The sequence below is a fragment of the Phyllostomus discolor genome, chromosome 14 (assembly GCF_004126475.2).
Source record: "Phyllostomus discolor isolate MPI-MPIP mPhyDis1 chromosome 14, mPhyDis1.pri.v3, whole genome shotgun sequence".
NCBI classification, from domain to species: domain Eukaryota; kingdom Metazoa; phylum Chordata; class Mammalia; order Chiroptera; family Phyllostomidae; genus Phyllostomus; species Phyllostomus discolor.
Genome location: NC_040916.2, coordinates 1,159,523 through 1,186,607, shown reverse-complemented (window position 1 = coordinate 1,186,607; position 27,085 = coordinate 1,159,523). Strand labels below are relative to the sequence as shown.

Below are 27,085 nucleotides of genomic sequence, written 5' to 3'. Positions count from 1 at the left end.
AGAATTTTGGGAACAGATTATTAGTGGGATAGATTATCCAGATGTTTTGATTCTCACTTATTCATTTATGCAGAGCTTGCTAAAGAAGCAGGAAGCTTTGGTTAATGATTTTGCTGTCCATGAGGCCCGAGTGCAAAATGTGTGTGCTCAAGGAAGAGATATCTTGAATAAGGTGAGAGACTACAGGGATTTCAGGTCAAATTTTTATTTTCAAAAGGGATTGGCCCAAATATAGATTCATGACCAGTGCTAAAATTATATGTAGAATTTTAATTATCTTATTTAAGTTGCCCCTTTGTTATTATTGTTTTGGTTCTTAGCAAATTTATTTAATTATGGTTTTCTAAAAATTATATTTTCAATGTCTTAATAAGAACAACCTTCATATTTATTTAGAATTAGTTGTTGAGCCCTGGCCAGGTAGCTCAGTTGATTATAGCATTGTTCCAAGGCACCAAGGTCAAGGGTTCAATCCCTGGTCAGGGAACATACAAGGGTCAACTAGTGAATGCTGACTGGATGCAGTAACAAAATGATGTCTGTTTTTCTGTCTTTCTTTCTCTTTCTCTTTCTCTCTCTCTGCCTTTCTTTCAAATCAATAAAATACCAATAAGATACATATATATACCCACATATATTTATATACCTGTATAGATATATGAAAGTAAGCCTTATTGATAAATTAGCTGTTGACACACTCATCCCATGCACAATATGGTATTTATGAATATTTTATAAATGACTCACTTTAGTCATAGAATATTGTAAGAATGTAGAAAAATTCTATGTAAGCCTCTAGGGAGAAGGACCATTTGGAAACCTACTTGTAATCTGAGTATCATTCTTTTATTTAAATGCTTGTTTTTACAAAGTGTCACTGATGTAGGTGCTATAGGAAGAACCCTAAACAGAGATGACTTCATACCTTCTAGATGCATACACCTACTAAGATCTCACTTACATGAACAAGCTTGAGAAGATTATCTAAATGATGTGTTGGAAATAACCATCTGGGGCATAAAGGGATAATAGAATAAGTTCACTAGATCTAGATGGTGTAGTTATAGAGTTTCAAAGGGAGAGATAACAACTTTTTAGTAGTACTAAAGAATTCACATTTTTTGCCTTAATGTCTCTTTCTCCTATTACTATTGGTGCTGCAGGAGGAAAGTGAGTACAAGGAAAGGATTTCTGTCAAGATAGAGACTCTGAATGAAAAGACACCTTCTCTGGCCAAGGCCATAGCTTCTTGGAAGTTGCAGTTGGAAGATGATTATGCCTTTCAGCAGTTCAACTGGAAGGCTGACTTGGTGGAGGCCTGGATAGGTATGATACATGAAGGCCCTGGTTCTGAGGTTTCAGAAACAATGATAATTTTTTTATAGAATGGTTTCTGGGGCTTTTTCATTTACCATGTAAAGAAACATGCTCCCTTCATTACTGACACCTGTCCTTTCAAGACACAATTACAATCACACTCACATATATGAAAATACACACACACACAGAAACATGGTGGGGGTGTGACTAACTACCAGAGAACATCTTTTTGAGAATTAGTGATTTCATATGTGATATTCAGAAAGATAGGACCATTACAAAGCATTCTAAGAAATAAACTGTTTGATTTAATTGTAATTTATGTCTGATATGTAATTTGTTTTGTTCTATGAAACACTCTGAAATTATCTTGACCCTGGCTCTGTTTCAGTCAGTTTTATCCTGAACAAGTTTATAAAAACAATCCATTGATTTCTAATGCTCTCATAGTCCACTGAATCACCAACTTTGAGAGTCTGGAGGTTCTCTTGTGACCTGTTCCTTTTCTTGTGACATATTCCTTTTCTCCTTACCAAGACTAATACAAGACCAAGTATCTTTCCCATCTTATTAATTATCTTTCCTTTTTAGCTGAGAAGGAAACAAGCCTGAAGAGCAATGGCAATGGTGCAGACCTCACTTCCTTCCTCACCCTCCTGGCAAAGCAGGTAAGAGCACTGTTGCATTTAATTGATGCCAGTGAGGGCCAACACCCATATCACACAGAAGCTGAACAAATAAAATTATTCCATTCCTAAATTTTGCAGTTTATTTTCTGTAGGTACTATAATATTATTCCTCTTCCTTCCTGATGTTGATAATTTGCTAGTTTTTTTGTCACTCTCTGTCTCTCCCTCCCTATTCTCTCTACTTAATCTTGCAATAGGTGTTTATAATTTTTATTGGGGAACCAACTTGTGTTTTTTTAATTTCTCTCTGTCATAGTGTGAATTATATTCCACTAATAACTGTTTACTATCTTTATATCTTTATCATCTTCTCTAACTTTCCTAAGGATAACTTCATTTAATTTTTTAAGATGGATATTGGGATTATCAAATGTTTAGCCATTGTCTTCTTAGAGTAGAGTTGTATGAGTTCTTTATATATATTGGAAATCAAACCCTTGTATGAAGTATCTTTGGTAAATATGTTTTCCTATATAGTGGGGGGGAGTAGTGGGGAGAAAAGGCAGACAACTGTAATTGAAGAACAATAAAGTAATTTATAAAAAAAATTAAAAATATAGTATAAAAAACTTATCTCAAATGTTTAGCCATTGTTCCATTCTAATATGTTGATTTAAGGATATAACATTTTTAGTAAAGCTTAACTGCATCTCACAAATATTATATATTATTTTCATTATCATTCAGTTAAATATGTTCTTCCCAACTTAAATTCTTTTTTAACATATATAATCTTTTTTGTTGTTGTTTAAGTACAGCTGTCTCCATCCCCCCCCCACCACCACTTTCCCCAACCCCACCAACTCCCACCTCTCACCCTTAATCCTGCCCTACTTTTGTTTGTCCTTGGGTCCTCTATACATGTTCCTTGATGACCCTTCTCTTTCTTTCACTCATGATCTCCCTCTCTCCTCCCCTCTGGTTACTGTCAGTTTGCCCTTTACTTCAATGTCTCTGGTTATATTTTGCTTTCTTATTTGTTTTGTTGATTAAGTTTCACTTATAGGTGAGATTATAGGGTATTTTTCTTTCACTTAATTTCTCACTTGATCCATTGATAATTCAGTAGTGTATTATTTAATTTTCAAACATTTTGGAAGTTTTTAATTACTGTTGTGGTATTTATATTTGATTTATCTCATTTTATTTTTTAAAAATATTCTAGAATATTTAGGAACTTGATTTATAGTAAATGAGAACCATCATGTAATCTGCTGAGAAAAGCAATAAAAGTTTGTCAAGGCAAGGGCTGAGGCTTTTTCTTCTCTTGAGAGAGAAGCTGCACCATCCCTTTTCTTCCAAAGGACTCAGTAGTCCATGTGAATTTGTCATGTATTATCCACAATGTCGTGGACCCCACTGGCTGGGGTCCACACCATAAAATGGCCTATTTTGGTGAATAGTTTTTGTATAACGTTTATACATATTAACATAGCCAAGTATAAATAATGACAATAAATAAAGGTAGTTAATTTACAAAAAAAGAAAGAAGGTATATTTTTCAGTTAATTATATCACCTATTAGATTTTGTTAATTATGTTGTTTAAATGCTTATTAATTTTACATATTTTGAGTCTAGGTTAAAAGTTGTATTATTTTGCATTATGTAAACGTCTTGAGAAATTGATGCTTTTCATTATGAAATGTTCATCTTTCTTTTTTAAATAAATGCTTCAAGATTTACTAGATATATCTAGAACACAGCATACTTTCATTTTTGAGATACTTTTTTGATGCAGACCGTGACTTTGTGGATGAAACATGAAAAATTCACATGGACTACCGAGTCCTGTGGAGGAAAAGGGATGGTGTGGCTTCTCTCTCAAGAGGAGAAAAAGCCTTGACCCTTGCCTTGACAAGCTTTTATTGCTTTTCTGGGCACATTATAATATGGTCCTCATTTACTATGCACAGGTTGGCTTTTGGTGGTTACCTTTTACAGAAAACAAAGGAGATGCTACTGCTAATAACATCACAAAAGAAGGATACTTGCAAATGAAAAGGGAAAAGTGGTTGAACTGGTTACATTCCATACTGGGGAGTTTTAGCATGGATTTTAGGAAGTTACAGTAAGCACTTGCTTTCTTGATTCAGGGTGAGGGAGTTTTAGCAAAAGCAATCCTCATAGCAGTCTAGGTATAATGTAGGCCTGATTCCCCACAGGAGAACCTATCTGTGGGCGTGGGTCCTGTGCATCTCCAAGTGGGAGCTGGGCCCATGCCACACAGAATGGTCTCCTATACATTTTTCAGTTTACAGAATAGAAAGTAATCATAGAAAATGTGATAAATGTGGAAAAGCACAAAGAAGAAATAAATTGTCGACTACTCAGATATAATCCTTATTAATATCTTTAGAATATCTTTCCAGTCTTATTTTTTTGTAGGTATGTGTATACACACTCCTTTTTCACATGAAATATTTAAAATCATACTGTAAGTATCTTTTACAGTCTATATTATCATTCCCTATATCATCAAGTATTCTTCCATACTACAGTCCCTGGAACAGAGAAACTATTGAGTAAATGAGCAGTTAAGAAATACATTATTTTTTAAACTTGATAGTTCTTTTTTTTTAAATTACTTTATTGTTCAGTTACAGTTGTCTGCATTTTCCCCACACCATTCCCACTCCACACCAGCCAAACTGACCTCCCTCCCTTGTTTCCATCCTCCACCTTGGTTTTGCCCATATGTCTGTTATAGTAGTTCCTGAAAACCCTGCTCCCCATAGTCCCCTCCCCACTCCCATTTGCCTATTGTTTGATTGTTAATAATTTCAATGTCTCTTGTTCTTTATTGTTTTCTTTTTTCTTTTCTTGATTATATTCCAGTTAAAGGTGAGATCATATGGTATTTGTCCCTCACTGCCTGGCTTATTTCACTATGCATAATGCTTTCCAGTTCCATCCATACTCTTGCAAAGGGTAGGAGCTCCTTCTTTCTCTCTGCTGCGTAGAATTCCATTGTGTAAATATACCATGGTTTTTGATCCACTCATTTACTGATGGGCATGTACGTTGCTTCCAGCACTTGGCTATTGTAAATTGTGCTGCTATGAACATTGGGGTGCATAGGTTCATTTGAATTGGTGTTTCAGGGCACTTAGGGTATAATCATACCAGTGAAATTGCTACATCAAAGGCAGATCCACTTTTAGTTTTCTGAGGAAATTCCATACTGTTTTCCATAGTGGTTGTACCAGTCTGCATTCCCACCAACAGTGCACTAGGGTTCCCTCTTGTCTGCATCCTCTCCAACACTTGTTGTTTGTTGCTTTGTTTATGATGGCCATTGTAAGGTGGTATTTCATTGCGGATTTAATTTGCATGTCTGTGATGGGTAGTGATGCTGAGCATCTTTTCTTTCTTTCTTTTTTAAGTTTTATTTTAATTGTTATTGCAGTACAATTTTCTATCTTTTAATTTTATCTCCACCCACCCACATAGCCCTCTCCTCTTCCCTCCCATTTCCACCCGCCCCTAGTTTTTATCCATGTGTCCTTTATACTTGTTCCTGTAAACCCTCCCCCTATTCCCATGAAATTCCCTCTCTTCTCCCCTCTGAATTCTGTCAGTGTGTTCTTTATTTCAGTGTCTTTGGTTATATTTTGCTTGTTTCTTTTTGTTCTTTAGGTTCCTGTTAAAGGTGAGATCATATAGTATTTGTCTTTCACTGACTGGCTTATTTCACTTAGCATAATGATTTCCAGTTGCATCCATGCTGTTGCAAAGGGTAGGAGTTCCTTCTTTTTTTTCTGCTGCATAGAATTCCACTGTGTAAATGTATCATAGTTTTTTGGTCCATTCATTTACTGATGGGCACCTAGGTTGCTTCCAGCACCTAGCTATTGTAAATTGTGCTGCTATGAACATTGGGGTGCATAGGTTCTTTTGGATTGGTGTTTCAGGGTTCTTAGGATATAATCCTAGCAGTGGAATTGCTGGGTCAAAAGATCCATTTTTAGTTTTCTGAGGAAATTCCATTCTGTTTTCCATAGTGGTTGGACCAGTCTGTAATTCCACCAACAGTGCACTAGGGTCCGCTTTTCACCACAACCTCTCCAACATTTGTTTGTTGCTTTGTTTATGATGACCATTCTAACTGGTGTGTAGTGGCATCTCATTGTGGTTTTAATTTGCATCTCTCTGATAGCTAGCGATATTGAGCATCTTTTCATGTGTTTCTGGATCCTCTATATGTCCTCTTTGGAGAAGTGTCTGTTCAAGTCCTTTGCCCATTTTTTAATTGGGTTCCTTGTCTTCTTAGAGTGGAGTAGTAAATGCTCTTCATATATTTTGGAGATTAAACCCTTGTCTGTGGTATCATTGGCAAATATGTTTTCCCATATGGTTGGTTCTCTTTTCATTTTTATACTGCTTTCTTTAGCTGTGCAGATGCTTTTAACTTTGATGAGATCCCATTTGTTTATTCTTTCCTTTATGTTCCTTGCTCTGGGGGACGTATCAGTGAAAATGTTGCTGCGTGAAATATCTGAGATTTTCCTGCCTATGTTTTCCTCTAGGACTTTAATGGTGACATGGCTCATATTTAAGTCTTCTATCCACCTTGAATTTATTTTTGTGTGTGGTGTAAGTTGGTGCTCTAGTTTCATTTTTTTTTTTTTGCAAGTAGCTGTCCTGTTCTCCCAACACCCTTTGTCGAAGATACTGTTTTTACTCCATTTTGTGTTGCTGCCCCCGTTGTCAAATATTAATTGACCATAGAGACTTGGGCTTCTTTCTGGGCTCTCTGTTCTGTTCTGTTGGTCCATGTGCTTTTTTTTATGCCAGTACCAGGTTGTTTTGATGACAGTGGCCTTGTAATACAGTTTGGTATCAAGTATTGTGACCCCTCCTACTTTGCTTTCCTTTCTCAAAATTGCAGCAGGATTCGGGGTCGTTTATGGTTCTGTATAAATTTTTGAACTGTTTGTTCTGTGTCTGTGAAATATGCCATTGGTACTTTAATAGGTACTACATTGAATCTGTAGTACCTATGGGAAGTGTGGACATTTTGATGATAATTCTTCCAACCCATGAACATGGTATACGTTTCAATTTGTTTGTATCTTCCTTGATTTCTTTCATCAGTGTTGTGTAGTTTTCTGTATACAGGTCTTTTACTTCCTTGGTTAGATTTATTCCTAGGTACTTTATTTTTCTTGTTGCTATATCAAATGGGATTTTTTTTCCTGATTTCAGTTTCTGCTGTTTCATTGTTGGTATACAAAAATGCCTTTGATTTCTGGTTATTAACTTTGTATCCCACAGTTTTGTCAAATTTGTTTATTAGGTCAAGCAGTTTTTTAGCAGAGTCCATAGGATTTTCTAGGTACAATATAATGTCATCTGCAAACAATGACAGTTTTGTTTCCTCCTTTCCAATTTGTATGCCTTTTAATTCCTTTTCTTGTCTGATCGCTGTGGCTAAAACTTCTAATACTATATTGAATAGCAGTGGTGAAAGTGGACAACCATGTCTTGTCCCTGCTCTTAGTGGAAAAGATTTTAGTTTTTTCCCATTGAGTATGATGTTGGCTGTAAGTCTCTCACATGTGGCCTTTATTATGTTGAGGAATGCTCCCTCTATTCCCACTATGCTGAGTGTTTTTATCAAAAATGGGTCCTGTACCTTATAAAATGCTTTTCCTGCATTTATTGATATGATCATGTGATTTTTGTCTTTGCTTTTGTTTATGTGATGTATTACATTTACTGATTTGCGAATATTGAACCATCCTTGCATCGCTGGGGTGAATCCCACTTGGTCATGGTGTATGATCTTTCTAATGTATTGTTGGATGTGGTTTGCCAATATTTTGTTCAGGATTTTAGCGTCTATGTTTATCAGCGATATTGTCCTGAAGTTTTCTTTCTTCGTTGTGTTTTTATCTAGTTTTTGGATTAGGATGATGCTTGTTTCATAAAAAGAGTTTGGGTGTCTTCCAGTATTCTGGATTTTTTGGAATAGTCTGTGAAGGATAGGGATGAGCTCTTTCTTAAATGCTTTGTAGAATTATCCTGAGAAACCATCCAGACACGGACTTTTGTGTGTTGGGAGATTTTTGATTATTGCTTCAATTTCATCTGCTGTTATTGGTCTGTTCAGGCTTTCTGCTTCTTTTTTATTGAGTTTTGGAAGATTATATTTCTCTAGAAATTTGTCCATTTCCCCTAGGTTTTCAAATTTCTTGGCATACAGTTGTTCATAGTAATTCTTACAATCCTTTGCATTTCTGTGGTGTCGGTTGTAATCTCTCTTACTTAATTTCTGATTCTGTTTATTGGATCCTTTCTCTTTTTTTTTTGATGAGCCTGCTTAAAGGCTTGTTGATTTTGTTTATCGTTTCAAGGAACGAGCTCCTGGAATCATTGATCTTTAGAATTGTGCTTTTAGTCTCTATGTCATTTAATTCTGCTCTGATCTTGGTTATTTTCTTCATTCTGCTTTCTCTGGGCTGTCTGTGTCATTTTTCCTCAAGTTCTTTTAGATGTAGGGTTAGGTTGTTTGTTTAAATGTTTCTGTCCTTTTTAGATAGGCCTGTATTGCTATGAACTTCTCTCTCAGGACTGCCTTGGCTGTGTCCCATAAATTTTGGATTGTTGTGAGTTCATTTTTGTTTGATTCCAGAATATTTTTGATTTCTTCCTTTATTTCATTCTTGACCCACTCATGGTTTAATAGCACGCCATTCAATCTACATGATTTTGAGTGTTTTGGATTTCTTCCCTTGGGGTTGGTTTCTAGTTTCAGTCCCTTGTGGTCAGAGAAAATGCTTGGTATAATTTCAGTTTTCTTAAATTTGTTGAGACTTGTTTTGTGTTCTGTCATGTGATCTATCTTTGAAAATCTTCCATGTGCGTTTAAAAAGAATGTTTATTTTGCTTCTTTGGGATGAAGGGCTCAATATATATCAGTTAAGTCCACTTCCTCTAGGGCATTGTTCAATGCCACAATATCTTTGTTGATATTTTGTTTGTGAGATCTGTCCATTTTTGACAGTGGGGTGTTAAACTCCCCTACTATAATTGTGTTGCTGTCAATGTCTTTTTTGAAGTCATCTGAGATTTTCTTTATGTATTTGGGTGCTCCCATGTTGGGTGCATATGTATTTACAATGTTTATGTCTTCTTGGTGGATTCTTCCCTTGAGTATTATGAAGTGATTTTCTTGGTCTCTCTTTATGGCCGTTTTTTTGGAAGTCTATTTTGTCTGAAATGAGTATTGGTACCCTGGCTTTTTTTTTTTCCTGTCCATTTGCTTGGAAAATTTGTTTCCAGCCCTTCACTTTTAGTCTGTGTAGATCTTTGGTCCTGTGCTGGGTCTGTTGTAAGCAACATAATTATGGGTCATGCTTTTTTATCCATTCAGCTATTCTATGTCTCTTGATTAGAGAATTTAATCCATTTACATTTAAGGTTATTACTGATGGGTACTTATTCATTGCCATTTTCATACCTGTGTTCCTCTCTCTCTCTCTCTTTCTCTCCCTTTCTCTCTCTCTTCCTTCTTTTCCTTAAAGCAGGCCCTTTAGCATCTCTTGCAGTTTTGGTTTGGTGGAGGTGTACTCTTTTAGACTTCTTTTGTCTTGGAAGCTTCTTATTTGGCCATCGATCTTGATAGAGAACCTTGCTGGGTAAAGTAGTCTTGGTTGCAGACCTCTGGTTCTCATTAGTTGGAATATTTCTTCCCATTCTCTTCTTGTTTGGAGTGTTTCCACTGAGGAGCCTTATTGGGGCTCCCTTGTATGTTACTTCCCTTTATCCCTTGCTGCCTTTAAGATTCTATCTTTGCCTTGAAATTTTGCCATTTCAACTGTAATGTGTCTTGAGGTGGGCCTCTTTCGCTTCCTCTTGATTGGGACTCTCTGTGTTTCCTGGACTTGTGTGAGTTTTTCTCTCAGCAGATTGGGGAAGTTTTCCATCATTACTTTTTCAAATAGGTTTTCTATCCCTTGCTCTTCTTCTTCTCCTTCTGGTATCCCTATTATATGGATATTATTACATTTCATGTTGTCTTGCATTTCTCTGAATCCCTCTTCATTCTTTATGAGCCTCTTTTCTTTTTCTTGCTCTTTCTGGGTGTTTCTTCTACTTTGTCCTCTAACTCACTGATCCAGTCTTCTGCTTCATCAATCCTGCTTTTGCTTCCTTCTACTGTATTCTTCAGCTCAGAAATTGTATTCTTCATTTCCTCTTAGCCCTTGTTGATAGTTTCTATTTCCTTTTTCATGTTGATATAGTTTTCAGTGAGTTCTTTGTAGCTTCCCTGTAGTTTCTGGTAGCTCATTGTGAGCTCATTGAGCTTCCTGGCCATCATTGCTTTGAACTGAGTACCTGGTAGTTGAGTTGCCTCTATTTCATTTAGCACTCTTTCTGAGGCTTCCTCCTTTCCTTTCATTTGGGGAGTTTTTTTTTTTTTTGTCTTCCCATTGTTTGTGAGACTCTTTTTGTTAGTCTCAGCTTCTTAAATTGATCTGTTCTGGCTGCCTGGGCTTGTGGTGTGACTTTCTGTGGTAGAATACCAGTGACTTTCAGTGGTGCAGTTTCCTTGATTTCCAGAGCTCACTGGTCTTGGGCTGTCATTTAATTTGGCTCTGTGTCTGTCTTTGAGTTTTCATTGTTGTTGGGTCTTTCTTTGGTGGTTCCTTCCCACCAGCTGGTTAAATGAGGGTCACTCTGTCCACCACCTCTTGTATTTGTTGTGCTGGTGAGGGCATGTTGTGTTGAAGCTGGTTCTTCCGTGTGTATAAGGTTTTGAGTATTCTCTCTTGTTCTTGTTCAGTTGTTTGTATTGGATACTGTCTCTACTGTTTAGTTCTATTTCCAGATAGGTCCTGGATTGAGGTTTGTGTGGTTTCCACTCCTTCCTTCACCTTCTTCTGTTGTTATCTGTTAGTGATTCCTTTGTTGTTGGGTTTCCTCTTCCAGTCGGTATTCTGGTGTTCACCACTTCCACCTACTCTTTTTTGTGATCAGTTGGAGGGGGAAGGCAAAATGGTTTAAGATAGCAAGAGAATATTCTATGATATTTACAGTGGCAGCCGGTAGAAAAGAGATAGGAGATCCTTTGACTATGTATACTGTTAACTGTGATCTTCCACCCAGCTAGCTGATTTTTAGAAAGGATGGAAAGAAGATAAGACTCTTGTTGGGGAAGGAAGGATTGTGAGTTGGATCTAGAAAGCAGTGAGGTTATGGGAGGTCAGATTCTGAGGTAAGGCAAGAGTAAAGGATAGTAAATCGGTGCAGTGTGTGAGAGAATAGAGTTAACCACTACAGTAATAGGGTTCAGGAAACTTTGAAATGGGCTAAGATATGGAAGGAGTGTTGTGAAGTATTTACAATTGCATGGACCAGCACTTATTTACAATAATATTAGAGCAACAATCATATGACAGAATCTATGAGATCTGGGTAACAAGAATAGGGAGTACAGAACATTGAGTAGTGTGCTAATGGAACACAGGTGAGTTAAAGGACAGTAAATTAGCAATACACTATGAAAGAGATATCAGGGGAAACCTGTCAGGTCATACAATATAACCAGCCTAGCAAAGCAGACTATACAAAAAGAAGAGGGATACAAAAATACTATTAAAAAACAATGTAAGAATCCTGGAAAAATAATAATACAAATATGTAATAACTTGCAGGTTCTCTGTAATAGCAGAGTGAAATTTGTCTCACTGTCTCAGCTGTTGTGATGCCCCTTCTTTGGGTTCAAGTCTGATCTTTTCACAGATCCAGGATTTTGTCTCACTTGTAGGTATTAAAAAAAAAGAATAAAAAAGGCAGACAAGGGAAGGAAGAATAGATAAAATTGGAGGAAAGAAAGGAGGAAGGAATAAAACAAGAAAGCAGGAAAGAGAGGAAAAGAAAGTAAAAGAGAATAAAAATAATAAAAATTAAAAAATTAAGAATTGTTAAAAAAAATAGAATAAAATTAAAAAGTCTCTTGGTTTCAAAGTGGCCAAACCATTTTTTCTGGTCTTGCTCACTGCGGTAGGCTGAGGGCTGATTGGTATGGCTTTTCTTCCTAGGTCAGTGGCACACACTGTCTGGGAAGCTATCCTGGCTCCTCAGCCCTGCGCCCTGGGTGTGGGAATCAGGCCTTTCCCCAGGGTTACTGCTATGGACTGGGGAGTGGGGATGCTCTCCCACGTGAGTGCCTGCATGCCCTCAGCCAGACTGCCTCACCTTTCCCAGTGCTATGGGGGTGTGCAGGGTCCTCCACAGAAGCACACCTTCCTTGCAACCTTGGGCTTGCTGCCCAGCTGGGTGGCAGGTAGGCTGGAGCAATTGATCACTTTAGGAGAATTCCCTGAATGATGTCTGTCTTTTCACTCCTTCCTCTTGAGAAATTCCTCCTATTCAAGCCTGCCGCTCCATACAATGGCCTGGCTTCCCCCGCAGCCCAACTCTCCAGCCAGACTGGTGACCATGGGTATCAGGGCCCATTGCACGACCCAACCCCTGGTGTCCACAGCCTCCAAGGGTGCTCACAGCCCTTGTGTGTTTGCTAGCAACTGGATTCCTCCCAATGCTACTCAGACCTTGTTTGGTTGGGGAGGGAGCAGTTGTCCCGGCTCTCTCCCAAGGACTCTGTGGCAAACCCAGCAGTGGGCGCTGGGCCTGGGGCTGCAGCCCCTGGACCCGAGCTGGTCCTTGGGACCCTACCGTGTTGCAGCACTCCTCTCAGGGTCTGGCTTTTCAGTTCTGCCACAATCCTTTGTCCCCTATTTTCACATATGCTGAAGTATGTTGGTTGTTTGCTCCTCTACTCCATAGATTCGCCAGGATTTTCTCCTGTGTGTAGAGGGAAGCCGAATCTGCTCCCTCTTACTCCTACACCATCTTCCTTCCCCTGTGTCCTGAGCATCTTTTCATATGTCTCTGGGCCCTCTGTATGTCTTCCTTGGAGAAGTGTCTGTTCAAGTCTATTGCCCACTTTTAATTTTTTTTTTCGTCTTCCTGGAGTGCAGACATGAGTTCTTTATTTATTTTGGAGATCAAACCCTTTTCTGAGGTATCGTTGGCAAATATATTTTCCCCAATAGTTGATTCTCTTTTCAGTTGAATGCTTTTTTCTTTAGCCATGCAGAAGCTTTTTAATTTCATGAAGTCCCATTTGTTTTTTTTTCTTTTTTTTATGTCCCTTGCTTTAGGGGACATATCAGTGAAGATGGTGCTATGTGAAATGTCTGAGATTCTCCTGCTGATGTTTTCCTCTAGGGCCTTTATGGTGTCATGACTTATATTTAAGACTTTTATCCACCGTGAATTTATTTTTGTGTATGGTGTACATTAATGATCAAGTTTATTATTTTTTGTTTTTGCTTGTAGCTGTCCAGATCTCCCAACATTATTTGTTGAAGAGGCTATTTTTGCTACATTTTATGCTTCTTCCCCCTTTGTCAAATATTAGCTGACCATAGAGACTTTGGTTTACTTCTGGGCTCTATGTCCTATTCCATTGGTCTATGTGCCTATTTTTATGCCATCACCAGGATGTTTTGATTACAGTGGCCTTGTAATGCAGTTTGATATCAGGTATTGTGGTCCCTCCTGCTTTGTTCTTTCTCAAAATTGCTACAGCTATATACATTTCTTGATATAAAGTCTTTTTTATATACTAGAATACTACACCAGTTTTTTTGTTTACAGTATATATGTTTCATATTCTTGTTTTTACTCTTTCAATTTGTTTTTTCCTATTAAATATTTAATTTTTATGCTATTACAATCATCCCAATTTTCCTTCTTTGCCTCCTTCACCTACCCCAACCCCACAGTTGTCCATGTCCATGGGTCTTGCATATATATTCTTTGACTAAATCTTTCACTTTCTGTCAACCAGTCCCCACCTCCTGCCTACCCTCTTACAGCTGTCAGTCTGTTCCCTGTGTCTATGCCTCTGCTTCTGTCTTGCACATTAGTTTGTTTTGTTCATTGAATTCATATGACATTTGTCTTTCATTGTCTGACTTGTTTCACTTAGTATAACAGTCTCCAGATCTATCCATGCTGTTGCAAAAGGTAAGAATTTCTTCTATTTGTTTTACTGCTGCATAATATTTCATTGTGTAAATGTACCACAGCTTTTTTATTCCACTCATATACCGATGGGCACTTAGGCTGTTTCCGAATTTTCAGTGTCTTTATACTTTATTTTATTTTCATTGTTGATTTGATACATTTATAAATTGAAAATATTACCAACATAGAATCACATAACAACTTAAATCTGTCACATAATTATAATTTCTTTTTAATAAGAAAAGTTAAGGTTTACTCTCTTAACTTTAGAGAGATTTACTTTCTTAACTTTCAAGTGCATAATAGAGTATTATTAGGTAAATCACCATGTTGTGCATTAGATCTCAGAACTTGATTGAGAAAAGTTTCTACCCCTCCCTGGCCCCCAGTTCTGGGTAACCACTATTTTAGACCCCACAAATAAGTGATATAATACAGTACTTGTCTTTCTCTGTCTGACTTATTTCACTTAGCACAATGCCCTCAAATTTTATCCAAGTTGTTGCAAATAGGAGGATTCCCTTCTTTCTCATGACTGAATAATATTCCATTATATAAGTATGTGTGTGTGTATGCATGTATCTGTCTCCCTATATGGCATATTCTTTATCTGTTTATCTTTTCATGGACTCTTAGGTTGTTTCTGTATCTTAGCTATTGTGAATAATGCTGCAATGAATACAGAAATGCAGAGTACCTTTATATTTTAAATGTGTCTTTTATAAATATCATATAGTGAGTTTTGTTCTATTTGATTGTTTTATTGGAACAGTGAGTCCATTTACATTAAAGTAATTCATTTATAAGTTTTGACTTAAGGCTATAAGTTAACACTCCCATTTCACATTCAACTCCTACTTTTTAGCCAGGGGTTGAACTGCTTCAAAGCATATTTTAGGGTTTGTTTGTTTGTCTGTTTTTGAAAATTAGCCTTTTTTTCAGTTTGCTTTCACACTTGGGGTCTTTTCACTTAAATCTCTTACTAGAGCTGCTCATACCTAATGTGCCCTGAACTTGGTATTATGTAACTACAGAAAACTCTACTTAGCATTTTAGATTCATAACTACTGTTTTCTGCTTAGCTTCTAGAACTTGTGTCCTACACAGTAACCAGAAGGGAGGGGTAAGGGATAACGGGGCAAAGAAGAGGAAGGATCATCAAGGACCCATGTATAAAAGACCCATGGGCAAAGACAACAGGGAGAGAGGATTGAATGTGGGAGGTGGGGGTGGGTAGAGTGGGAAAGAGTAATGGGGAAAAATGGAGACAACTGGACTGAACAACAGCAACAAAAAAATGAATCTATAAGTGCTTTGAGAGGAAAATGCAGGAAGAATATTACACCTATTTCATGCAGTTCCCTTTCCTGGCTCATCAAATCCTGGCTGCCCCAGTTTCCTAGAATTCCAGTTCTTGTCATTTTAGATCCTTCAGATTATCTAAAGCTCTGATCAGCTGCTTTCTCCTCTTACCCTGTATAATTTATATTTCAAAAGTAATAGAGAATATTACTCTTACCACATTCCCATTCCCTCCTCTCTAAAATTTTAATCCCTGAGTTATAGCTACCTGAGTTGCATTCTAATCCCTTTCAAACAGCTGCTTTTTGTATTTTTACCCAGTGGTTAAAATTATCCTCAAAGAGACAATGGTCCATATACAAGCCACCCTGTTAGATTTGGAAGTGGAACATCCTTATTCTGATGAATATACCTTGTGATTCTGATATCATCATCTCCACAAAAATATCATTTGTATATTATAACATCTGTAGGAGGTCTTTTGCTAGTTTGCATACTTCCAAGCTCTTTATAGCACACTGCTAGTAATTAGAACACAAACTCTAACAAGTGATATAAAGACTCTTACAAAGGATGTGAACTATGGGGAAGATTTAGTTTTTATTTAGAATATTTAGAATATGTAATTTTCCAGTATTTCCTTAATCATCATAGTCCACATAAACTAAAATCTAATCGTAAAATGTAAATCCACTGGAACTTGACCATAATCCCAATCCCAAATGTTCACTTAAGTCTCTAAACCATATCTATTTCTTTATCCTTGGTCATCATTCTAAATCCTTTCTAGTTCTTACCTTGTTCATGATAAAAATATGCTGGAACCCAGGTGTAAATGACCCTTTGGAATCTACATTATTTCTCTGTTCAGTGCTTCTCTATGGATCTTTCTCAGGACACGCTGGATGTCAGTATGCAGAGCTTTCAGCAAGACAGACTGTCCAAGATAACTGATCTAAGGGATCAACTGGTGGCTGCTCAACACAGCCAGACCAAAGCCATTGAGGAGCGCCATGCTGCTCTGCTGAGGCTCTGGGAACAGCTTCTGGAAGTCTCTGCAGCCCACAGACAGAAATTGCTAGAGAAACAGTTACCCATCCAGAAGGTAAATTTTAGTAATGATAAGGCATGGTAAGGCCTTGATTACATATTAACCATGAAATCTAGAAACAAATAGTAGAAACTCTGTTGAATAGAAACTCTGTTGAACTCTATCTATAGAAATTTGGGTCAGTACTTTGAAAAGGATCAGAAAGACATTTTTACTGAGCAAAACTATTTTAATTGACAAGAGATTTTTTAGACTGATTTATCAGTTACCCAGCTGACTTGAGATGAAAACTAGGCTGCTGGTAGTGGAAAAGGTAGGTGGGACAAACAAGTGAAAGATCTTACTGTAAAGAAGACCTAAAACTGACAGGCAGGAGCAAAGGTCATCCTTGTCCTTTGTTTAATTCAAATAAAAGGAAAACTAGACAAGTAAAACTTTTGTTTTCATCATTCTAGCTGGGAAAATTCACACTTGTCACTTAACATCTGAACCTTTACTCCTGTACTTATGAAGTAGGATAAAGTTATTGCCATGTTTTGCTGTTCTCTTTCAATACTATTAAAAGAAATAATGCATCTGAAAAATTCAGTGTAAACCACTAAGTTATATATGAATATAAGTGATTAAAATGTTCTTTCTAATGGTGGTTGCTAAAGTATTAGGTGTTAATAATTTAAAAAATGCTATTAAAGAGAAATCAGATAGTCAGTGAAATTACATAGCACTCCTATACCATAACAGTATTAACTTGTTACCTTAACAAGTTAAGGTAGTTAGAAAACAAACACACAAATAAAAAACAGTCCATCTTGACCCTTAGTTAATTTTTACTCTATTGAAGCATATGAAACATATTTTTAGGTGACAAAAATGAGTCAAGTAATAGAAAACTATATATATTATGGTTTTTTAAGGTTCCAAAGTGACCTTTGCCACTTTTGGAACCTTAGAGCTAAAATGACTGTAGACATTATTCAACTTTCTTATTTGTAGATGATGGAGAATCTGACCAGTGTCACATAACAAGATGCCAAAATCAGAGCTTATGCCTGTAACTCAAACATCCATCCATCTTATTCTGTAGTACCTATTGGTTTTAGTTCTGCCCTCTTAGATTGTTGGCCCTGAAAATATTTGAAGAAAGTTATTTTTTTATCCTCAGTCTTTTCTTCTACTCTTCTGTTTCTACTGGTAAAAATGAAGATATCTTTTTTTTCTCTATAGGCTGAGGAGCTATTCATGGAATTTGCACACAAGGCTTCATCTTTCAACCACTGGTGTGAGAATGTTGAGGAGGACTTGTCAGAACCCGTGCACTGTGTCTCCCTAAATGAGATTCACCAGCTTCAGAAGGATCACAAGGTGTTCTTGGCCTCCTTGGTCAGGGCCAAAGAAGACTTCAACTATTTGCTAGAGCTAGATCAGCAGATTAAGACCTTAAATGTGCCCTCCAGCCCTTATACCTGGCTAACAATGGAGGTGCTAGACAAGATGTGGAAGCAAATACATGATGCCATCAAGGTAATTTGAGGCATAGCAGAGACATTTTTTGACTATAGTGATCATGGCCAACTTATTATCCAATTTGGGGGACTTTTGAAAAAGAAAGGAACAAGATTAATTGGGACAACAGTTATAAACTGGACAGTCTAAGAAAAATTTGGAAATATGTCCACAATAAATATAGACCTATGCAACATAGTTTGGACAGCTTTATGCTTCTAGATGTAAAATAGTGATTTAGGAAAGCAAACACAAGCTCCTGGAGGTGACTCTGAATATAGATTATAAAAAGTTTACAAGGCCGGTATATTTGTTTAGTCTATATATCACCCCATCCAAAATATTTCCTATTATATACACACTTCCAAAGGTACATTTAAATGTGGTTGCATTTAATTTTTGTCTGTCTATAATGACATTCATTATAGAAATGATGGAAAATATTTTAAAAGTTCATTATTAATTTCAGTGTCTCTGGTTATTTTGTGCTCACTTATTTGTTTTGTTAAGTTACACTTATAGGTGAGATCCTATGTTATTTTTTTATTGCCTGCCTTATTTCACTTAGCATAATGCTCTCCAGTTCCATTTAAGATGAGAAGAGGTGGGCTGGAAGAAATATGAATACTTAGGCACATGCCTCTGGGATATAGGTTAGATTTGGGAGAGTTAAGATGTACAGCTCAGCCTGGAACCAGATATTTTACTTTGAAGAATGGTCTTTAATGTGCAATCCACTATCTGTGATTTTGGTTTCTAGGAACGGGAGCAGGAGCTGCAAAATGAGGAGGCAAGACAGATCAAGAACTTTGAGATGTGCCAGGAGTTTGAACAGAATGCCAGTGCCTTCCTTCAGTGGGTCTTGGAGACCAGGTGTGCTGTGATACCTCAAAACCTATGATCTTTGTGACACACTCTCCATTCCATTAGGATGAAGAACATAAAGGTGGTGGGAGGAGGGATTCCTATGGCATTTATCCTGTCCTAAAATCACCAAATCTTATTTGAGCTTTATATTTATAGTTGATTACTTTCTGTAACAATCTTTACAAAATTGAGAAATGAGAATTTCAGCCTTATATGCACTGTGTACCTTTCAATTTTTTTTCTTGATACTTTCACTTTTTTCTTGTTGGCTGTAGTTACAGTACAAAAAATAATAACAGTTCCTTATGTTTGTATACCACTTGGCACCTTATAAAGTACTTCTATGTCCATTATGTCACTTAATTTTTAGATCACCCTTGAAAAGTATACAAAGATGATCTTATTACCTGTGTCCAAATGTGTAAAGAAGTTCAGTAGATAAATGGACTTGGTCAAAGTTACATATGTATTTATTAACACAATAAAAAGCAGAGAATATCATACACAAATAATATGAAATTCTTATGTTGCCTAACAACTAAAGCTGTGATGAGAATCAAGTGAAATAATATATGCTAATCAGTTTTATTGAATGCAAATTGTTCTGTATGTGAAAATAACACTTGTCACATCTACTGGAGCAAATAAGCTGAAAAAGAGGAGACTTAGAAGGTGTAGCACATTAGAATAAAGGTGTAAGTTGGTAGAGTGCATCCAGTAAATGGGTCAGAATTGTATACAAACATTGATACTGTTTGTATACACCAGTAACAAAAATAAATCACATAATTAACAAAAAGAAAATCTGTATCATGGCTAAAAACATATGAGAGAAAACAAAGGAAATGTAGTTCATCCTTCTCTCCCTTTGGTTTTGGTTCCCAATCTTCTGGCATCATTTGCTGAACACTGATTATACCACCTCACACCCATGCTCTTCATACATCAGCAAGTAGCTGAATGAAAGGCTTTTAGCCCTCAGTGTGAAAGAGACTTTGGTAACAGTGGGTGGAACATGTCCATATGTTTTTGGTTACTAATGATTTAGAATGTTTTATAAATCTGAAGAAAATATTATTAAAGTAATCAATGTTAACACACAATTTCCCTTTTTCTTTTCTGATTCCTGTTCTGGAACCCCACGACCAGGGCCTATTTTCTGGATGGGTCAGTATTTTGTTATCATGTTTGTTTTGTTATACCATTCTGGAATAATTAATTAAGGAGACCTTATTCCTGGGTCATCTTTGCCCCATCTCAGTCTGATGATACCTAAATGAAAATGTTGAGTTAGAAAGAAAAGCATGGTAAATGTCAGTCTGCCTCCACACTTCATTAGGTGGAGTCTTGCTTACACATTAGGTTGAGGATATGTTTGAGAATAAGAGCTGGGATGGAGGTCTGGAAGCCATTTCATAGGCAGAAAAGAACTAGAAATACACCTAAGTTATCTTCTCATATATCTGTCAAGGTTGCCAATAAACAGAAGATTTGGTTCCATGAATATTTGGTGTTCTGAAAATTTATTTCAGAGAGGCCAAATAACTTGGAATAAGTACCAGTAGAGAAATGTAGAAGCTTTGAATTTGTGTGTATGAAATATTGACCTCTGATATTATGAGTAACTTTTCCTCTTGTTCTTAACTAGATCTTTGCTCAAAGAGACAGGAACTCTGGAATCCCAGTTGGAAGCAAATAAAGTAAGTAATGTTTATTCATTAGCTTAGGATATTTCCAGAATTACAATGAGTGAAAAAAATAAAAACTACTTAAAGAGAACTCTTAAATAAACACATTTACATAAATTCTTTGGCATGAAAATCAAGAGCCTAAGTCTGTGGTGCCAACTCTGCCAGAATGTCATTCTAACCATTGGCCATCATTTAATGGACATTATTTTCCTTAAATCTCTAAACTTCAATTTCTGTACTTATACAATAAGCTTAATAATAGTTATATCATAGAGTTACTGTTATTAAGTAGGGAGCAAATGCAAAGCTCCTATTCTACAACCTGAAACATTGACAAATTTCTTTTATTATTTGATAATGACAATTATGTGATAATACAATTGAATCTAGATGATCTTTTAACAGTTGAGGGAAGCGATGGGCTGCAGTTCTGTTTCTTAACATTTCTTTTCTTTTATTGACTTCTCCAGGAGAAAATTTTATTAATTAAATTGTATACCTTCCTAATGAGAGTATTTAAAAACTAAAGACTAAGACAGTGTCAGATAGGGAGTTGCAGTCAAGAAAGTGGAGTAGGTAAATTCTGTGCTAGCTTCCTCCTATGACCACATCAAAATCACAGCTAACTTATGGAATAACAAACCTGGACAACCACCTGAATACCAACTGAACAGAAGTTCTATAACTAAGTATACAAAGAAGAAGCCACATTGAGATTGGTAGGAAGGGTGGAGCGATTCAAAGCAGGCTGGACCCACACCCATGCATGACAGTTGAAAATTCTGAGTGATATTTCAGATGCAGTAGTCCCCCATGAAAAGCAAAAGGGATCCCAGGCCCACACTAGTCTCCCAAGCCATATTACCAGTGTTGTAAAAGGAGCCTCAAAGACATTTCCTTCTGAAATTCAGCTGGTAATTTGTCCATCTGAATGAGATAAAGCTTCTGGAGACTCACAGGGTTATCTTAAAGGGCCCATGAACTGACTCACTCACTCACAGGACCTCTTCCCAAGCTCTGGAACAGAGAGAGCAGTGGCTTGGAGGAAGCCAAAACCATACAGAGAGAAGCTTAACTGTGTGGCTTCAGAGTAAGCACTGGAGGGACAGCCCCTACTGTTCCCGTGTTGAGCCATCCTTCAACACAGCTGTGAGCAGTTGCCATTTTTCATTTGTTGAGCTCTCCCACCACATGGTCAAATCTGAATCTACATTAACCTGGTGAACACTACTCAGCCAAACACGGTGGCTCCCCAAGAACCTGACTCACTCAAATCACATACTGCTTGGCACTTTTACAGTAGCTGAGACTTACATAGCCACAGCCCTTGGGGTGCCTTGTGCCATTTTCTAAATGACCCCTGGCCTAGTAATGGTGGCAGCCTATATATTAGTTTGCAGCATGCCCTCTCCCATACACCTGCAAGCACATGACAGGCAGTTACTAATCATGAGTCACATTGTATTTCCTACCAGGTAACATTGGGTCATTCATAGGCAGCAGCTAATGTGGGCCTGCACCGGACTCTTCCCAAGTGGCCCCCGAACCAAGAAACCTGTGTCAAGATTCAAACCACAACAGAGCACCACATGATTAGCCCAACAAGTGACATACTCAAAAAGGGTAATCTCCTTAAGGCAAATCCCATTCCATGGGGTCAGGTCCTTCACAGTAGTTTGTACACTATGATTCCTGTCAATACTCACAGACAGTCAACCTGAGGGCTAACCCCACTCACAGAAATGCCAACAGCAATCTAAGTTCAAATACAACAGCAGGTACATGCAATACAAACTAGACTCAATAGACACCTTGCTCAGGTGATCAGGAAGACTCTACAACTGAGCCACACAGGACACCTACTATATAAGGCCACCATGTCAAGGCTAGGAAACATAACAGATGTACCTAATAAATAGAAACAAAAAGAGGCAGAAAAAATGAGGAGACAGAGAAATATGTGCCAATAAAAAGAACAGTGAAATCTCCAGAAAAGGAAGTAAACACACAGGAGGTAAGCAATCTGCCAGATAGAGTTCAAAACACTGGTTATAAAGAAGTTTGATGAAGTTAGGGAGAAATTCAACAAAGAGATAAGCATAAAAAAGAATATTGAAATCATAAAAAATATCCAGTGAAAAATTAAGAATCAATAACTGAAATGAAGAACACACTAGAAAGAATCAACAGTATATTATATGAAACAGAAGACTGAATCAATGATTTGGAGTCAAGCTCACAGAAAAGCCCCAATAAAAACAACAAAGAAAAAAATAATTTTTAAAACATGGATACAGGTTAAGGGACAACATCTAGCATAACAACATTCACATTCTAAGAGTACGAAGAGAAGAAGAAATAGAGGAAGATATTGAGAGCCTATTTGAATAAATAGTGACTGAAAATATTTATAACCTGTCAAAGAAAATACATGTATGAGTCCAGGAAGTGCAGAGCCCCAAGTAAGATGCAGCCGAAGAGATCTACACCAAGACACAGCATAAGTAAAATGTCAAAGGTTAAAAACAAAGGGAAAATCCTGAAAGCAGTAAAAGAAAGAATTACCTACAAGGGAACTTGCATAAGACTGTCAGCTATTTCTCAACAGAAATTTTTCAGGTAAGGCAACATTAGCACCTAATGTTCAGGGTGATGTAAAGGAAAGACCTAAAACCAAGACCACTCCATCCTCAAAGCTATCATTTAGACTCAAAAAAGGGAAAAATAATTTCTAAGCCAAGAAAAAATTAAAGGGGTTAATTACTACCAAACCAGTATTACAAAAAAATGCTGAAAAAGAAGGAACTCTGTGAGAAGAAAATGGAAGATAAATATGAATGATAAAATAACAATAAGTATACATCAGTCAGTAATAAATTTAAATGTAAATGGATTAAATGTTCCAATAAATAGACATAGGTGGATAAATGCATAAGAAAACAATACCCAAATAAAAGGGGTCTGTTGAGAAAGTATCCTGTCATGCCATATGAAAAACAAGGGTATTTATTAAATAAAATACAAGAGACATTGAAATAAAGAGCAAACTGACAATAATCAGAGGGGAGGTGGGAGAGGATAATGGGGGGAGAGGGAAGGGACATCAAAGAACATGTATAAAGGACATATGGACAAAGCCAAAGAGGGGGAGGATTGAAGGTGGGAGGTGGGAATGATTGGTGTGTGGGGAAGTGGTGAAGGGGAAATGGAGACAACTGTACTTGAACAGTAATAAAGAGAGGGGGGGAGGGGGGAAGAAGAAGAAGAAAGAAGAAAGAAAAAGAAGAAAGAAGAAAGAAGAAAGAAGAAAGAAGAAGAAGAAGATATAAGAAATATTGTACACAGGACAATGATGCCTAAGTCCTCCTTCAAAGTAGACACCATCAGACCTCACACAGTTCTCCCAATCACCATCAGCTACACCATTATAGTTTTCTGAATCTCATAGTCTGAAATCTCTTCCTTTTAAAAGGTGATATTAGTTTTGAGAAAAACCAGAAGTTGCAGGTTACAAATCTGGGTTCTAGGGGTGGCTGAGCCACCTAGCTGATTTGATGTTTCACCAAAAAGAATCTGCATGAGATGTGATGCATGAGCCGGCATGTAGTCATGATGAAACTTCCAATCGCTTGTTGCCCATGGTTGTGGCCTTGTGAATTATCTGAATAGTTTCTGTGGAAGAATGTTTAAGTTTAATGCAAAACTGGTTGCAGATTCATTGTTCTACTTGCTCAGTCATTTTTAATGTAATGGCCACACAGTACATGGGCTCAATCCAAGGCATCTACTGCCACCACTGACTAGAATAATGAAGTTGTCATTGTTCATACACATTCCAGTGCACTCTAATTGGCTGCTAGGTTACATTGATATCACACAAACCATTCTCACTATATAACAATAGTTGAACTTTTCCCACAAATACATCGAATAGTGTCTGAGAGAGACCTACTTCTGATTAAAAAAATACAGACAGACTGAAAGCAAGATAGAAAAAAAAGATATTATATGAAAATAGAAAAGGAAAAAAAAGAGTAATGATACTTCTATAGAAAATAGACTTTAAAACAAAGGCTATAATAAGAAACAAAAAACATTTCAAAAGGATAAGGGATCAATCCATCAAGAGGATATATACTCTGTAAACATTTATGCACCCTACAAAGGATCACCAAAATATATAGAGCAAATAATGACAGACATAAAAGAAGAGATTGACAATAATACAGTCATAGTAGGGACTTTAGCAGCCCATTGACATCAATGGATCTATCTTTCAGACAGAAAATCAGCAAGGAAAGAGTGGCCTTAAGTGATACATTAGACCAGATGGAAGTTTTTTTTAATACTAACCCAAGGGTACAATTAATTTGAGAGAGAGAGAGAGATTGGTTTCCTCCCATACATGCTACAGCCAGAGGTCAAACTTGCAACCCAGGTATGTGTCATGACCTGAAATCAAATGGGCAATCATTTAGTGCAAAGAATAATGCTCCAACCAACTAAGCAACACAGCCAGGACTAGACCAGATGGATTTAATTGATATTTTTAGAGCATTTCACCCCAAAGCATCAGAATATACATTCTTTTCAAGTGACCTGGAATACTTTCCAGAATAGAACACATGTAAGGCCACAAAACAAGTCTGAATAAATGTAAGAAGATTGAAGTCATATCAAGCTTCTTCTTCAGATCCACCATTATGAAACTAAATGTTAACTAAGAGGAAAAAAACTGGAAAACATAGAAACAAATGTATGCTAAATAAAATCTATGAAACAATAAATGGATTAACAATGAGATTAAGGGAGAAATCAAAAGACATCTTGATACAAATGAAAATTAAAACAATACAAAATCCATAGGAGATAGCAAAAGCCGTACCAACAAGGAAATTCAGAGCAATATGGGCCTACCTCAGGAAGCAAAAACAATCTCCAATAAACAATCTAACTTTATACTTAAAGGAACTAGAAAAAGAACAACAAGCAAAGCCCAAAGTGAGAAGGAAAGAAAGAACAAATATCAGAGCAGAAATACATGAGATAGATTCTAAAGAAATAATACAAAAGATCAATAAAACCAAGAGCTGTTTCTTTGACAAAATAAACAAGATTAATAGTCTTTTAACCAGACTCATCAATAAAAAAGAAAAAAGACCTAAATTAATAAAATCAGAATGGAAAAAGAGAGGTAACAACTGGCACTACAAAAATACAAAGGAGTATAAGAAAATATTATGAACTATATGCCAAATATTTGGATAACCTAGAAGAAAATCATAAATCTCTAGAAACATGCATTCTTCCAAGAATGAACTTAGAAGAAACAGAAAATGAAACAGACCAATTAGTACTAACAAAATTGAATCAGTAATCAAAAAAATTTTAACAAACCAAAGTCATAGACAAGATGTTTTAATACGTGAATTTTACCAAACATTCAAGGAAAAATTAATACCTATTCTTTACATTCCAAAAATTTCAAAAGGAAGGACAGCTCCTAAGCCTATTTTCCGAGGCAACCAAGACCATGATCCCTAAATCTGACTTAGAAACTACAAAAAAATTGTTGACCAATAGTCCTGATGAACATATATACAATAATCCCCAACAAAATCTAGCAAATCAAATTCAGAAATAAAAATAAAAAGATAACACACCATGACCAAGTGGGATTTATTTTTGAGATGTAAGTTTGTTTTAATATTCACAAATCATTTAATGTGATACACCACATAAAAGTGAAGGATAAAAATCATATGATCATAGAAATAGATGCAAAAAAGGCATTTGACAAAATCCAGAATCCATTTATTAAATGAATGCTCAGCAAAGTGGGAGTACAGGGAACATTTCAATATAATAAAGGCCATATATGACAAATGCACAGGTAGCTTCATAATCAATGGGGGAAGGCTAAAACTGTTTTCTTAAAGTCAGGAAAAAAACAAGGATGTCCACTTGCACCACATATTTTCCTACATAGTATTGGAAGTTTTAGCTACAGAAATCAAAGGTAAGAAAAACATAAAAAGTATCTAAATTGAAAAGAACAAATAAAAATTCTCATTATTTACAGGTGACATGTTACTATATATAAAGAACCCTAAAGATTCCACTACACACCACTAGTACTATTTGGGGTCCTTTATGCTTCTGTATAAATTTTTGGAGTATTTGTTCTATAACTGTGAAACATGCCACTGGTATTTTGGGTTTTTTTTTTTTGTAAATTTGTTTCTTTGTTTTTATTGCTGTTCATGTACACTTGTCTGCCTTTTCCCTCAGAACTCCCCCACCAACCCAGCCATCCCCACCTGCCTCCCCTGATTCCAACTTCTTTGGTTTTGTCCACCTGTTCTTTATAGTTGTTCCTGAAAAGGAACAACACAGAGGAAGCCCCATGACCACCCCCCCCCATTATCCTCTCATACCTCACTGCTGGTAACTATCAGTTTGCTCTTAATTTCAATATCTCTAGTAATATTTTGCTTGCTTGTTTGTTTTGTTGACTAGGTTCCACTTAAAGGTGAGATCATATGGTATTTGTCTTTCACCACCTGGCTTATTTCAAAAGGCAGTTCCATTTGTACTTTTCTGAGGAAATTCCATACT

At 36.6% G+C, this 27,085-nt stretch overlaps 1 protein-coding gene across 2 annotated transcripts in view; it reads left to right on the top strand.

The window, feature by feature from the left end:
- The window catches only part of SPTA1 (spectrin alpha, erythrocytic 1), a 185,993-nt gene that overhangs the window by 142,781 nt on the left and 16,127 nt on the right, over positions 1-27,085 (top strand). Inside the window, exons 40-47 of one of the 2 annotated variants that reach the window (XM_036015014.1) lie at positions 74-172; positions 1,164-1,326; positions 1,912-1,988; positions 16,251-16,460; positions 17,631-17,768; positions 18,670-18,782; positions 19,926-19,943; positions 20,425-20,476. In XM_036015014.1, the coding sequence (XP_035870907.1) occupies positions 74-172; positions 1,164-1,326; positions 1,912-1,988; positions 16,251-16,460; positions 17,631-17,768; positions 18,670-18,782; positions 19,926-19,943; positions 20,425-20,476 (870 nt within the window). Of the gene's footprint in view, positions 1-73; positions 173-1,163; positions 1,327-1,911; positions 1,989-16,250; positions 16,461-17,630; positions 17,928-18,669; positions 18,783-19,925; positions 19,944-20,424; positions 20,477-27,085 lie in introns of both variants that reach the window. The other variant, XM_036015013.1, reaches the window with a different exon arrangement.